The sequence below is a fragment of the Panthera tigris genome, chromosome B1 (assembly GCF_018350195.1).
Source record: "Panthera tigris isolate Pti1 chromosome B1, P.tigris_Pti1_mat1.1, whole genome shotgun sequence".
In the NCBI taxonomy this organism is placed as follows: Eukaryota; Metazoa; Chordata; class Mammalia; order Carnivora; family Felidae; genus Panthera; species Panthera tigris.
Window position 1 is genome coordinate 168735075 of NC_056663.1, and position 15801 is coordinate 168750875.

The window sequence follows — 15801 nt, forward strand, 5'->3', positions numbered from 1 at the left end:
AATTATGATGGATGCTAATTACCGTGATCAGGATACACAGCTGCTAGCAGAAGAGGAGGAGAAAGACTTTCCAAGTAAAGGGCAGCCCAAGCAAAGAAGGACTTTGGGGTTGCTAAGGTAGAGAATGTCTGGAGCTAGAGCTGAAAAGTTAAGCAAAGACTCGGTCACAGAAACCTCCTTAAGTGTCATCAACATCATTACTTTAAGCCATGGCAAATGGCTTTTCATTGTGATGAAATACATAGTGTTCTAGAAAGTACCTGAAACCATAGAATAAAGATTTGGGTCAGAGGGCGTGATAGATAAATGCTAATAATAAACTACGAGGGGTGAAAAACATTTTAAATTTTGACGCGAATATAATATGATATAATTGAAAATTTGCAAGAATTTTTTTCAGCTAAAATAAGACATCAAAGACCTTTCTCAGTAATAAGCACCAGAACATGGAAGTTGGCATGTGAATTCCTCTGTCTTTGGGTTTTATCAGAGGGAGGTTTTGAGCTACACTATCCCACATGTGTAGCCCCTGAAGGATTTCAGTGGAAGTTCATGTCTTCAAGCCAAAGTTCCTATGAGCTTGAAGTTTCTCTGTTAAAGTATCAGGTGGTGAATGTACCACTTAGTGCCGACCCAGTGATCCTTAGTTACCTCCAAATCCAGCCCCACACCCAGGTACCACAATTAATTTAGACAGACAGGCTCAAGCCTCTGGGAAAGCCTCACGCAACTTAGAGACATTGACAGGGTCACACCATGGTGTTTCCCAAGCCTTGGACACAGAGACATTTTCAGAAACATTTGCAAGTTTAAATTCAAATGGCACAGTAATGTCCAAAAGCAGCGTTGATTTTGATGAGCTGATATGAAGTTCCCATACATCCGTGGTTGTGTTGCCAGGAGGAGGCACAGTTCTGATACACTAAGTCATATTCTATTTACATAAAATTGATATTTTGCCGCAAAAATAGAGATGCTCAAGTTGTGGATTTCAGCCTTCAAGGTACCAAAAGGATCCTTGTATCTCAGGTTCTGTGAATCAGCTCTCCCGGTTCCCCTGAGACTAGGGACTGAGAAAATGACCACTTGGGTAACCGAGGCTGGATGAGATGGGAGTGGACGTCGCGGACACAGAGTGTGCCTTTTCTGAAGAAATATCCAGCTGGCAGAGCAGAGACGAAGCATTGAGGCACGGTAGGGAGACAAGAGCTGCGACGTGCTTGGAAAGACCCAGAAAATTTGTATGAAAAGAAACAATACCTGAAAACCTGAGGTTGAGCACTGAATTTTTTTTGACGAAAATGATTTCGTGAGAAAGATGCTTACAGAGGAGACCAGAAGGATTAACTGAGAGGAGCAGGTGAGAGAAGTTAAGTGAGGTTTTAACTTGCTGGATGGCTTTGAAAAAAGAGAGAAGTAGGAGATGGCAAGATATGAGGGTCGCCACACCATAGCACAGACCATCCCTGCACAGGAAGGGTTACTCTACCAAGATGTTTCAGAGGTGCCATGGCCGGAAAGAACAGCTGCCCTCTTGGGTCCGACACCCTACTGACCAAATCCCAAGAAGCATGTAATGGGATATATAAGTTATATATAATAAGTGCTGGGATTTTTTTTTCCCCAAAACTTGTTAACTCCCTTGGAAAAGCCCTAAATCTTCAAAGATAAGCCCTCCTACACAAAGAAAATGAAAGGTCCCATTCACAGCAGCAACAGGAGAGACTTTAGCCAGATATGTACATGGTTAATGAGAAGAAAACTAGAAAATCAGACAAATGACAGAAACACAAAGAAACAAGTTGTTTATGTTTCCGAACAGGAGGGTCACTGTTGAATCATCTGTTCTTCCCAATTAGAGAACCATTTGGGAAAAAAGCAAATATGTCTTCTCCTCATTATCGTAACTAAGCCTAGGAAGATAATCCTAAATGCAGAAAAAGAGATTAGGATCTGCCTGAAAATAGTGGTTTTATCATAACTATTTTGAATGTTTCTGTATCAGTGAAAATTGATGATAATTTTGCTTATTAAAGTAAAATTCATAATTTTGATTTATGTGAGTAGCTTAGAGTCACTAAATACACTTTGGAAAATAGGGAAAACGTGAGAAAAAACATTATTCCAGTATTCAAAGGTAACCACTGTTAACATGTTGGTCCAGTCTTTTTTTTTCTTTTAATACGCTTAATTTGTACACTTAACTTTGATTAAGCAATTTATTCTTTTTTTATGTTTATTTATTTTGAGAAAGAGAGAGCAAGGGAGGGACAGAGAGAGCAAGTATCCCAAGCCAGCTCTGTGCTGTCAGCACAGAACCCCACATGGGGCTCAAACTCAGGAACCATAAGATCATGACCTGAGCCAAAATCAAGAGTAGGGTGCTTAACCCACTGAGCCACCCAGGTGATCCAACAATTTATTCTTTCAACAAATATATGTCTAAGGACAGTTCTAGTTGCCAAGGATACAGCAGTGAACAAAATCGAAAACTCTGCCCTCAGGCACTTATATTCTGGAAGGGAAGGGGGAGTAGGAGAGGGAGACGGAAACAAGTATGTCTGTTCTGTAGCACGCTGGATGGTGGTAGTAAGTGCCGTGGAGAACCGTGGTGTAGGAAAGAGGATAGAAACTACTATTGTGATGGTGGGGTGCTGTTTTAAGTGGGGGTGGTCATGGAAGGCATCACTGGAAAGATGACCTTGAGCAAAGATCAGAAGACACAGTGGGAACTGAAGCCAGGGCAGAAGGACTAGCAAATGGGTAGAGTCTGGATTTGCAAGGGAAGACGGTTTTGTTCTTAGAATCCTTACAAGTTTTAAACATTTTTTATTTGACAAAATGTACATAATTCACTACTTGTCATCTTAAACAATTTTTAAGTCTACGTAGTTGTATATTTTGAGAGAGAGAGGGCATGGGGGAGGGCAGAGAGAGTGAGACAGGGAGAGAAAGAGGATCCCAAGCAGGCTCCACAGCATCAGCACAGAGCCAGATGCGGAGCTTGAACTCACGGACCATGAGATCATGACCTGAGCCAACACCCAAGAGTCGGAGGCTCAACTGATGGAGCCCGCCAGACACCCCAATCACTTTAAGCATTTTTAAGTTTGGCGGTATTAAGTGCATTCGCAGTGTTGTGCAACCATCACCACCATCCATCTCCAGAACTTTTCCGTCATCCTGAACTGAAACTCCCTGTTCCCCCTTCCCCCCAGCCCCTGGCAACCACTATCCTACTTTCTGCCTCTGAATTGGACTATTCTAGGTGCCTCATTTGCGTGGAATCATAGAGTATATGTCCTTTTGTGTCCAGCGTATTTAATTTAGCATAGTGTCTTCAGGATTCATCTATTATTGTAGCCTGTGTCCAAATTTCATTTTTTTAGGCTGATATCCAATTGTATGTATAAGCCACATTTCATTTATCCATGTATCTATTGGTATTTGCACCTTTTAGCTGTTGTGAATATTGATGCTGTGAACATTGGTATGGGGTCTGTTTTTAAGTAGAGCAGCGCAGACTTGCCAAAGACTGGATGTGCAGTTTGGGAGAAAAGGAGAAAGCAGAGATGGCTTCTCAGGTTTGGGGCCAGAGCAGCTGGCAGAATAAAGGTTGTGTTTGTTGAGACGGGGAAGGCTGGGATTATGTCGCCTCCTTTTTATTTGACGTCGCAAAGTATTCATGTGGCTATTAAAAGTCCTCATTAATGTCGGTAGGAGACATTCCTTGTCTTCCTGCACGTTCGGCATCCTTTCCCGACTCCCCTCTAAAATGTCCTCTTTTCCAGTCATCCTACTTTTCCCCAGTTCACTCACTGAAATCTTTCTGTTGATTCCGATGAGGGAAGGGGTAGTTTGACATACGTCGCTTTTAATGGATGTTGCTCAGCTTTTTTAACAGAAAAGACAACCTAGGTTGAAAAAGGATTGTTAAGGAGCCGGATCAACCTTTTCTCCCACCTCCCCAGATCACATAAACACCTCATTATGGCTGCTCCCAGGATAACTCCCTGCCAGAACACAAGAAACCAAGCAAACTGTAACCGCCCTATCTTAGGAGCATAGTCCCAAGGCTCCAGCCTTCTTGACTTTCAGTCTCTCCAAACACTGGATTGTAAGAACATATTTACTAATCAACATTTATTGAGTACCTGCTTACTGGTTAAGCACTTTGGTTGTGAGAATTCATCAAGATGTATTTCTTTCTCTTATAGAGTTTATGGTCTAACTGGAAGATAAAGAAGCACCTAGAAAATGAGTGATAGGTGCCACCAAAATGGAAGCCCAAAGTAGTGTCAGCTAACCCAAGTCTAAGGAAGGAAGTGCAATCTGATGTGAAAATTGATTAAACGGGAACATCCCAAGAACTGAGACACGTGTATAGCTAGAGATGGGGGCTGGCTTGAAAGATGACTTGTGAGAAGTCATCAGAAGTCAGGTAGACAAGGTCTTGAAATCATGTTAAGGATTTTGCCCTCTATCCTCAGGGCGGTACGAAGCCACTGAATGGGTTTAATCCAAGAAGTGCTAAAATCTAATTTGTACTTTGGAAGTGTCCCTCTGGCCTCAGTGTGGAGACAAGGCTAGAAGCAGAGCAACACTGGAGTCAGAGGTCTAGCTTGCAGGCTTTTAGCAAGGGTGGGCACATTTTTGGACTGGGATGATGGCAGCAGGGTTGGCAAAAAGTACGTAGTAGGTCCAAAGATACTGTGCACAACGGAAGCTGGTGGTATAAAGAGACCAGACTAGAGCCCAGTTTTGCGTCATACACAGTTGGTGACGAAGCCATTCTCTAGATAGAGTGCACGACGGAAGAGCAGGTTTGGGGGGAGAACAGTGTGTGTTCAGTGTGAGACGGATCAAGTTCAAAGTAACTGTGCAACGTTCAAGTTCAGAGCTGGACAGTCTGAAGTACAGGCAAGAGATGTAAGCCACGGGAAGAGATTGTGACTGATCCCCATATAGACAATAGAAAACACTAACCTTCTCAGGGTGTGTGTTTACGTGATACCAGAAGCCTCCTGACAGAATAGCAGGATATCTTACCTTTCCCTTTGTTTAGGGCTCTTTTAGACAATTAGTTTTCTAATAATTACAGTCTGTGAACAGCGTCTTTAACAGCTAGGATAATATTCTCTAATATGGGTATACATTTACATAACCAGCCACATGGTGTCCTGTTAGTGATGTTTTGCTATTTAAAAGAACCCACAAGGAATATTTGCATTCCCCCAAATTAGCTCCATGGGATGTGCTAGTAAGCAGACTGTGGCAAAAGTATTCCATGGTAGATAAATACATTTAGAGAAACCTTGATTAAAAAAAACATTCAGGGGTGCCTGGCTGGCTCAGTTGGGTGATCAAGTGTGACTCATGAATTTGAGCCCCACATTGGGTGTAGAGATTACTTAATAAAACTGGAAGGAAGGAAGGAAGGAAGGAAGGAAGGAAGGAAGGAAGGAAGGGAGGGAGGGAGGGAGGGAGGGAGGGAGGGAGGGAGGGAGGGAGGGAAGGGAAGGGAGGGAGGGAGGGAGGGAGGAAAGGAAGGAAGGAAGGAAGGAAGGAAGGAAGGAAGGAAGGAAGGAAGGAAGGAAGGATGGATGGATGGAAGGACAGAGAGACGGACAGACAGGAGGAAGGTTGGTTCAGTAGAGGTCTTTACAGTGATTTCTCAAAGCCTGAAATATGCTGCTTTGTGATGTGACCCTTCAAGAGGGTGCTGCTATGGTTTGCTTATACCTTTACTAAGCCTTGGGACATTACATCAGCTTTTCGGGGGTAGTGGTCTCAGGACTAGTGACCACAGAAGTCTCATGGGATACTAACCTATATGCAAAAGTTGTCTCAAATTTCAGCACATAGTTCCAGAAACTGAATTATCAAATTAACAGGAGTGAATATGTTTATGTACTTGATGCACATTGCCAAATACCTTTCCCAAAGGTGAGTACATTGCCAATAGAAATATAAATTGTTACAAAGAGCTGTTGCCCCCACACCAGCTGTGATAGTGAATTGTTTAAATCTGATCTAATATGTGGTGTTTCTATGACTACAGAGAAGCTCAGCACTTTTCCATGTTTCTCGTTACTTACTGCTGCTTTTGTGAAAATCTTCTCTGGTCTTTAGCCTCTTTGTTGGGACCTTAGCTATTCTTATGAAGACAAATGGTCTATTTTTATTATCAGATATTAATGCAGAATTTCATATATTTGTGGCATTCTCCTAGTTTCTTGTTTATCATTTACTTTTTAGTTATGTTCTTTTAAAATATGTGGGACTTATACATTTTTATAAATCCATTCTTTACAGCATTTCTTTTTGTAGGTTTTGTGTGTGTGTGTGTGTGTGTGTGTGTGTACTGTTTTTAAGCTTAGAAAGGCCTTTTATAAAGGTTTATCTAGACACTTAATAATCACTTCTTGGTTTTTGGTTGTTATTGACATAAACTCTTAGCCTCCTTGGAATTTATATTGCTGCCCTCCCTGAAAAACAACTAAGCAAGATTTATAGCACTCTTTTCTGAATAATTTTCCCTTCCTAAATTAATATATTATGCCCAGACAGTCTTTAATAATTGTTATGAAAAAGATAATTTGTCTCCATTTCTTAAATTAGCAAATTGAGATGAATGGCAATTTATTTATTAGTGGTCAGTTACCTTGGTCAGTTTCAGTCTTGAGACCAGCATGTATTGTGACATTAATGCGACAAAAACCATTACATTTACAAACTGGCTCAGACTTAATTTGATACTGTGACAAAAATTTTCTTCCTCAAAGCTCATAGGAGAGATCACTAGAAAGTAAAAAAGACCTGGGGTGTTTTAAGAAATTTGAAAATTAAATGAAGAAAGGAAAGTCTGTTCATCTGTGTCAGTAATAAAAGCAGCCACTCTACCAACACCATGGGGTTTCATTCTTCCAGCCCGCTTTCTAGCTGAGGAAGCAGAGGCTGGGAGTTACAAACCACAAATGGGAGAGCAAGGAAGGGCAGAGCCAGGACTCCTTCCAGGGCTGTTTATCATCAGTCCTGCTCCAATCAGGGTCCTAGGAGATAGTCTTAGGACTCCCCAAAGGGCCCTCTCTTTTAGACAACATCTGTACTTTATCCAAGAATAAGAATCCTAGTGCACCACTCTGACATTTATAGTGTAAAAAGAGGGTTAGCGTTAAGAACCACATCCCCAAAGTTGTGTAGGCAGGTAGCACCTGTAAATTCTCTCTCCTACAAGACTGAACTTGGGGGCCCTGAAGGGGAAGAAGTGTTTCTCTCTAGTGTGGGAACTAGGTACTAGGGGATCGCCTCAGGTGGGGCCGAAGGTAAGCCCCTCTTATCTGGGCAAGCCCCTTGGCATGGCCAAAATACCCGTCCGCGCCTGCTTTCCCAAATGTTCTTTCCCTGCAAGTTCATTCACGTGGAAGTTTCAGAGCAATTCCTCCTTCCTCCGAACCTGCGTTTTCAGGTTCTCAGGCTGCGTTAGTTCATTTGGGGAGCGCGCACGGTGCGATGGTGAGCCAGCCTCGCTGTGCAGAGACAAGCGCTCGTTTGTTCCCAGCGCAGGCCTGTGCCCTCCGGTTTACCGGCTTTGCGGCGACTTCGGCTGATCCTTTCTCAAGTCCCCCGGGAGCCACTTTTGTGGCAGCCTCCATTTGGCTTCACAGGGCCTCGAGGAGGGGCCGTGGGGGCCGCTTGGCATGGCCCAGCAGTCTCCCACGTTCAGAGCAATTTGCAAACTGCTCTCGGAGGGAGCCCGAGCCCAGCCCCGAACAGGCCGCTCCTGTTACCCCCATTGTCTGCGGGGATCGGGCGCCTTTCCCCAGCTGACCTGCCTGCGAGTGGCGAGATGTGAAAAGTTAGAGACAAAAATGGTCTCTACAGACTGAGGGGGAGCTTTCTTGTACAGAAAGGAAGGAAATACCTCTGTGGGATTTTATTTTTTCTCCCCCCCCCCCACCCTCCCCTTCATCCAAAAAATACAAAGAGACTCTGTCTTTAATGCGAATGTCGGCTTTAAATCTTTTAGGTTTGGATTAACTCTGCAAAAGAAAAAAAAAATCTGACAGGCTTTCAGATATGACGCAGAAAAACTTTTTTCCCCTCAATTCATGTTGTTCATTTGTAAAGCCAAAGGCTGGTGGACTGAATAGTGGGCGCTCCTTGTTCCCCATTCATAGTTAACATCACAATGGTCAGAATTAGCAGCCCAGAGTCTCCACCACTTTTGCCTTTTCCACCAGCGACATTTAATACAAGGTGGCAAGGGCAAGCATAAATCTTTCTTCTTTGGCCCCTAAATTAAAATAGATTAAAATTAAGCCACGCAAATGAGGGCATTTTCCGTTACGCGACTTAGAATCTTAGCTACCTTTTCCCCCCAGGAGAAAAAAGAAATGTGGTTGCTTTGGGGGTTTTGGGGGTTGTTGTTGTTGTGGTTTTTTTTTTTTTTTCTCGGTCCTTACCTCACTAAAAAGCTGCCTTCAATCTAAACAAATCCCACTGATTTGATAGACATTTCCTATTACATAGTAATTGTTGGTTTTCACTATAGACGATGTCAGCAAACATGTTGAAGATCATGTTTTGCTTATAAAATAAAGTGACTTTTATGTGAATATTTTTCGTCTTGTCGGTGTCTAGAATATAGGTGCTATTTCATTGAATCCACGTGGCCACATTTATTTTCTGAAATTCTTTTGTAATACCGTGTTTTTATTTTGAACGTGCTCAGAGCTATTTAATCGTATATATGGGGAAAAAGAAACCGTAGCATCCTTGAACTGACAGTCTATATGAATGAGCCCATGTTAATGCAAAAAAAAAAAAAAAATTAAACATCAGTACCTGGTCTTTAGTTGAGGGTCGGAATGAATAGGTAATCTCAAACATAATCTAAAAGTAGTAATCTTTGTATTAGGTACGGACTGATTGATTAGGAATGTTAATATGTAATTGCATATTGGCCTGTAAGAATAAAACCCTAGATCATTTTTAAGTCCTGAGCCACACCTGGTTTAAAAAAAAATCCTTGTGAATTTGAGTAGAGTGCAAATGTACATGCATTAGTTGACTGCTTTTTAATGGAGTTCTGCCCATACATTTATGCACTTAAATCGGTACTGAAAACTTACTCTAGTAAACAGAGACTCAAAGTGAAACAAAGTATTTCTTTTGGTTTTACTGTATGGCATATTCCTTTTAAACTCTGTATAATCTAATTACATTACAAAGGGATTTTATTATAATTTCATATAGCTAATAGGTTTATTAATTTTTTAAGCATAGAATCATTTTCTTTGCAACCCAAAAGGTTCTGATATAGCCATTTAGTATTTGATACAAAGGAATGATTATAAATATTTTTAATACACTTTTCTTTGAGTTTTACACAGTAGATATTTGGTTTGACTTTAGCAGTAACAGGACATATCAATGCAAGTTATGTAAATCTTTGAACAAAACTTAAGATTATTCTGCCTAATATCATAGACATCTTAATTTGATTATACCATATCATGATTTATCTGGATGATTTTTAATGTAATATTTTACAAAAGCAAAGTTAATTTTTATTGGCCAGAAATAGTAAATTTAGTTTCTAACTAGGATTTATTTTACATGTTGTAGTATAAGAGAATTTAAGCCAGAGTATATTTGACATTTGCTCCAAAAGATTGATTTTGATATTCTAAGTTATAAAAGAAGGTCAAAGTTTATTACTCCGCATAGTGACCACAGTAATAAAAATCTCACATAAAAGTATGAAAAGATTTGGCACATGGTAAAACCCTGCTATATTAGCTACTTGAGGGGGAAAAAAATAGATGTAGCAAAGACATGTTTTAACACATTTGGCTTTTGATTCCAGATTCTGCACAAGTTTGGATTTAGTTATTGTATATCCTCTTGCAGAATGAAATATTTTTAAATTATTTTACTTAAAATCATATAAAAACTAAACACGGATGATGTATGTCTTAGTTTTTAAAGTAATGTTGTTTCTGATGGTTTACCCAGGCTGCCATGTTGTTTAGCTCTGGAGTCTTTTGGATGGGCCTGTTGTTTATCCCCGTGGCGTCTCTGCTTCTTGATGTGGCCTACAAGGTGTAAGTATACTATTCGGCTGTGTACACAAAAGTATAGATGTGTGTTAACCCTCAGATTTCTCCAGTTGTAACATCAGCTCAATGATGTTAGTGAGAATTTGTAGTGTTAATTAGTTCTGCCTGATAAATAAAGAAGAAATGAGTGATTCAGAAATTAGAAAAGTAAATTAATACAAAGACTGAATAAGATATAGAGCAAGTATTTTCTATTAATAGTAGACGGTACATTTTTAGAAATCAGCCAGAAAAATCCAGGTAGAAGAAAAAATTCTGTTATCTCCAAACACATATATATTTTATTTATGAACAATAGTTGTGGGAAAAAAAGGTTTTTGCCTGCCTGTTTCAAAGCTTATATAAAATATAGAATGAAAGGAACTAAAACTGTACTCATTTTTCTCAACGATTATCAGTTTTAAAATGCTGTCTCTTCCCACAAAAAAAAAGATATCCCTAAAGTTAATTCTATGATGCTTATTTAATAACTCTGAGAGTTTTAACTTTTATAAACCTAAACCATTCCTTTTAAGACTGTTGTTTCTGTAATTGCATCATGCTCAAAATTACTGTAATTTTTAGATTCTTATTGAAAACTGGTTGCCTGTACTCTGATTACTGTTGTACCTAGCAGCACATTAATAAACCAGTTTTGTAAAGTGTGAAGTCTTCGTATGAAGATTTACATGCAAATCTTTTTTTTTTTTTTCCAGTATCAAGAGAACTGCTTTTAAAACATTGGTAGATGAAGTTCAGGAGCTGGAGGCAAAATCTCAAGACCCAGGGGCAGTTGTGCTTGGAAAGAGGTAAAAGACACACTAAATATGTTCTTTTCCAAGTGAACTTTTGTCTTTCATTCGTGGTTGGAAATAAGTGGTAAAACTTATATTTATGACTTTACATGGAACTAGCAGTGTGGATAGATTTCAGAATCAGAGGGATGCAGATTCAATCAAATCTGTCACTCACTAAGCTATGTGTGACCTTAGCCAAGTCGCAAAATGCTCTTGAGCCTCAGTTTTCTCGTCTAGAAAATGGGGGCAATATTACCTACCTCATGAATAGTTTTTAGAATTAAATAAGATCTAATTGATCAAGCAGGTAGCTTGGTGTGTGGTGCTTAATGAGCTTTAAATAAATGGTGGTTACAAATATTAGTGTGTTATTAAAATGAAAGGAAAAAAAGACTTTTAGCTTGACACTGTATCTGTAATAAAATAGCGTGTCAGGAAAATCAGAGCTTGACGTAGGGCAAAGTGCCCTACAGTAGGAGTAAATGCTTATTAGGAACTGACCTTGGCATGGGTCATCTATGAAGTGAATTGTGTGTTCCAAGTCCTTTTCTCAGCACCACTCCCTCAAAAGAGCGAGGTTAGACACCTAATCCAATGTACTAAATTCACAAAGCATTATAAGAAAGAGATTAAACTGATTTGAAAGCCGTCTATAATAAAACACAATTACGAAGGTAATACCAGGAATTTACTTTTTTCTTCCTTCTTCGCACTAACATGAGCTCAAGTTGTGTCTACACCATAGGAACTGCTTTGCTCGGGTGTCTGTCGCTGTCATCACAATCCACTGTTGTTACCCAGTTTGACAGGATTAAGTAAGTGTCAGACTGGGAACTCAAGCTGAGACCTTGGCTTCCAGCCTGGGCTCACTCTCCTCAGGCCAGGAGGGCTCGTCACACACCCACCAGTCTGTGCCTCTCTAGCACAAGTCCTTGCACCGCCATTTGTGGAGCGCTCACTACATGCTAGGTGCTGCACTGATTGCTTCATATGCACTGTCACACTGGATCGCCGTGACAGTCCTGTACAAATTCGTCACCCCGGCGGCACCTGGCGGGGTGGCTCTGTCGGTTGAGCGTCCGACTTCAGCTCAGGATCATGATCTCAGGGGTCCGTGGGTTCAAGTTCCACATTGGGCTCTGTGCTGACAGCTCAGAGCCTGGAGCCTGCTTCGGATTCTGTGTCTCCCTCTCTTTCTGCCCGTCCCCCACTCACACTCTATCTCTCTCTCAAAAAATAAATAAACATTAAAAAAGAAAAAAAAGAAAAGAGCAGCATGCTCTCCTAACTGGCCCGATCAGGCACCCCACTGCCAGGGTTATTTTAGGAATCCTGGAGAATGAGATGGATGTAAAATTTCAAGAAAGTTAGCTAATCTTATCTACGTTTTCAAAGAGGGTGAAATTGTGATTTCTGGGTAGTCTAGTGATGTCAGACTTATTTCAGTTCAAAAACACCAAGTTTATACCTCCCAGTCTGCACAGGCTGCTCCCTTGTTTAGAAGCTGCTACCCTCCTCCAGACTGGGCGGCCTGATTCCTAGTTTTCAAAACCCGGCTCCAACGCAATTACCTCAGGTTTTCTTACATGAGATTAGTTCCTACTCTGCTGTCTGGGTACTTTGTGCCTCTGTTGTCACATTTACTTTATTGTATCATAATGTGTGTGTTTGTTTCCCCTACTAGAAGGAGCTCCTCGAAAGAGAGGCCCCCTTTTTAGTCTTTACCGAGACCCAACACCTAGCATGGTTCCAGGAACATAACGGCACTTGATAAACATTTGTTGAATGGGTGATCGAGTGGTCAAGAGAATGACCTGAGGGATGAATGAACAAATGAATGAGTGGGTGAAAGGATGGCTGAGTAGTGGGTGGTAAATAGACGGTTGACTCATGGGTAGTTAAATAAAAATTCGATAAATAAGAACCTAGAGTTATACAAGTTACACTCTCCAAATTAGTCATGCCCAGAGAAGTAACAGTGTTTTACTTCTTTGTCCTAGAATGATGCCATCTTGTAAGCTGGCCATCCCCAATTTGTTTCAGTCTCCACTAGGCTCTATTGTGAAGTCAAACTGTACATAAACTGAAACTGCATCAGAGAAACTATAACTTGTAAGCACTGTATCCAGACATAAGATAATGTATGTCTTATGTTTACTCATGTTCAAAAACTAAAACATTTTGGTTGAGACAGTCTTGTTTAGTGGAAATAGTAGGTCAGTTACCTACTATTATCCAGTGAATTAGAAATATTCCCTCCAATCTTACAATGAAATTTGGGGGGATGGGGTGGGAGATGTGTTTGATCATCTAAGTACAGTATGTTGCTTTCAACCTTGGGTTATGGTGGAATTCAATTTAAGTCTAAAATGTTGGGAGAATAACTGTAAGTCTTGCCCCTGATCACTAAGTAGGTATAGCTTATTATTTTTGGTTAAGAAAATAACTTATATGCCCTGAAACCCTGTCTCTGCTGTTACTTTTTTGTGGATAGGCCCCAACGCTCGGGAGCATAAGCATCTATAATTCCAAAATACAAAGAAGTTTGAAATTCAATTTTTCCTCACAGGTTTATAGCAAATATTTGCTAGAAGAACCTAAACCATTTGTTCTATATATATAAAGGCATTGACAGTGGTTTTTTTTTTTCTATGATATAAATATCCATACATTTTATAGCAGAAATAATAATTCGTTTTTGGAATAGAGGCCTCTCAGATCTCACTGGAGATCTACATCAATAAGTTGTGTGTAACATCTTTTCTAAAACAAAATAACACAAACAAATGTGAATTCAAAAACCCAGTGCTTTAAAATAAGGGATGTTTACACTGGGCTCATTGGAGGCAGAGCAGTCTGGGATACCTTTCATAAGCATGAGAAGCACGCATATACATCTTGTACAGGCAAATGTGATAATGAGATCCATCATGTTTTATTATCCAACCGTAGACATAAGCCAGCATATTATCATCAGCCATTACTAAATAGAATTTTTCCCCAGGATCTTCAGATCATTCCTCATTAATTTGTCCTTCGCTATAGCCTCGACTATTTTTTTTTTGAGGCCATGAAATTTCATGTTATGTTATTTTATTTTATTTTATTTTATTTTATTTTATTTTATTTTATTTTTATTTTTATTTTGTTATTTTTTAATTTACATAGAAGTTAGTTAGCATATGGTGCAATAATGATTTCAGTAGGTTCCAGTGATTCATCCCCTATGTATGACACCCAGTGCTCATTCCAACAAGTGTCTTCTTTAATGTCCCTTACCCATGTAGCCCTTCCCCCACCCACAGCCCCTCCAGCAACCCTCAGTTTGTTCTCTGTATTTAAGAGTCTCTTATGGTTTGTCCTTCTCCTTGTTTTTATATTATTTTTGCTTCCCTTCCCTTATGTTCATCTGTTTTGAATCTTAAATTCCTCATACAAGTGAAGTCATATGATATGTATCTTCTCTAATTTCGCTTAGCGTAATATCCTCTAGTTTCATCCAGGTAGTTCCAAATGGGAAGATTTCATTCTTTTTTGATGGCCGAATAATACTCCATTGTATGTGTATACCACATCTTTATTCATCCGTCTTTGGACATTTGTTCTCTTTCCATACTTTGTTTATTATCGATAGCACTGACTACAGCCTTGACTTTAAAGAAGAGAGTATGGAAGTATGGATGTCAGATAACTTGGCCATGTGGATGGTGATGATGGTTTCTCTCAGCCTTTCCCTATATTATTTATCTTTAAAAAAAAAAAAGCAATTTTAACATTGCCCCCAAACTAATAGAAAAGAAACTATGTGTCTCAGTTTTCACACTGGATTTCTATCAGTGTTACATTCGAACCTCCGTAGAGGTTTAGGACAGGAGCATATATCAGATGTTTTCCTCCACCCTACTCTTATCACTGTGATAATGGTTCTACTCAGCATTTGTAAAGAAAAGTGACAGAATGACAAGTATTATCTCCTCCAGAGCAGAGATCAGGACAGTTATAATCACTGTTTATCTCCCCACCACCACCTACCACAGGACAGCTGCCACGTCTGGATGGTTTTTTACTTTCTGGGGATTCATTTTAATGAGTCAACCAAAGTAGCTTTGTCAACCCGATATAAAGTCAAATGCAAATTTACCAATCTTCAAAAATAAACAAAAATACCTTATGGCAATGTATTCCAGGACAGTAAATGGGGTTTTACCTAGGCTTTCCGTAGTGCTTTTAAATGAAATATTATTTTAAAACACAGTGTGTTGAAACACCTTACCTCCACCAAATATCTAAGTTGAAACATTTTAGTGGGCTTGGAAATAAGGTAACAATATTTAAGTGGTAGTTGCATAATTTCATTGAACAAATTAAGAATTTGCATGGCTTGGTATGTAAATGATGAAAGACCATACAAAATTTAGTAACTACTGACTAACAGTTGTAATTAAGATGGGGTTTTAGGGGCGCCTTGGTGGCTCAGTCGGTTGAGCATCCAACTTGGGCTCAGGTCATGATCTCGTAGTCTGTGAGTTCAAGCCCCATGTCAGGCTCTGTGCTGACAGCTCAGAGCCTGGAGCCTGCTTCACATTCTGTCTCTGTTTCTCTCTCTGCCCCTCCCCTGCTCCCACACTGTCTCCTCCCTCTCTCTCTCTCTCTCTCTCTCTCAAATATAAACATTAAAAAAAAAAGGATGGGGTTTTAATGAGAAGGTATCTAAAGTCATTTTGTTCTTCTCACAGCGTTAAGCTGTTCAAGAAAAGCTGAACTTTTTAACATATCCATTAATGTTTGCGTGTCACCAATGCAATGTATAATTGACTTGATAGTAACATCAGTACCCATAAACATCAAGGGCCTAGAACTGCATAATTTTGAAATGATGAGTAGCTCCCAAAAGGTAGGAT

General features: G+C 39.9%; 1 protein-coding gene across 4 annotated transcripts in view; it reads left to right on the top strand.

Annotated features, from left to right (window-relative positions):
- The window catches only part of ATP8A1 (ATPase phospholipid transporting 8A1), a 232815-nt gene that overhangs the window by 207947 nt on the left and 9067 nt on the right, over window positions 1–15801 (top strand). For all 4 annotated transcript variants that reach the window (XM_042984609.1, XM_042984610.1, XM_042984611.1 and 1 more), the window contains 2 exons: window positions 10021–10109; window positions 10820–10912. In XM_042984609.1, the coding sequence (XP_042840543.1) occupies window positions 10021–10109; window positions 10820–10912 (182 nt within the window). The remainder of the gene's footprint in view (window positions 1–10020; window positions 10110–10819; window positions 10913–15801) is intronic.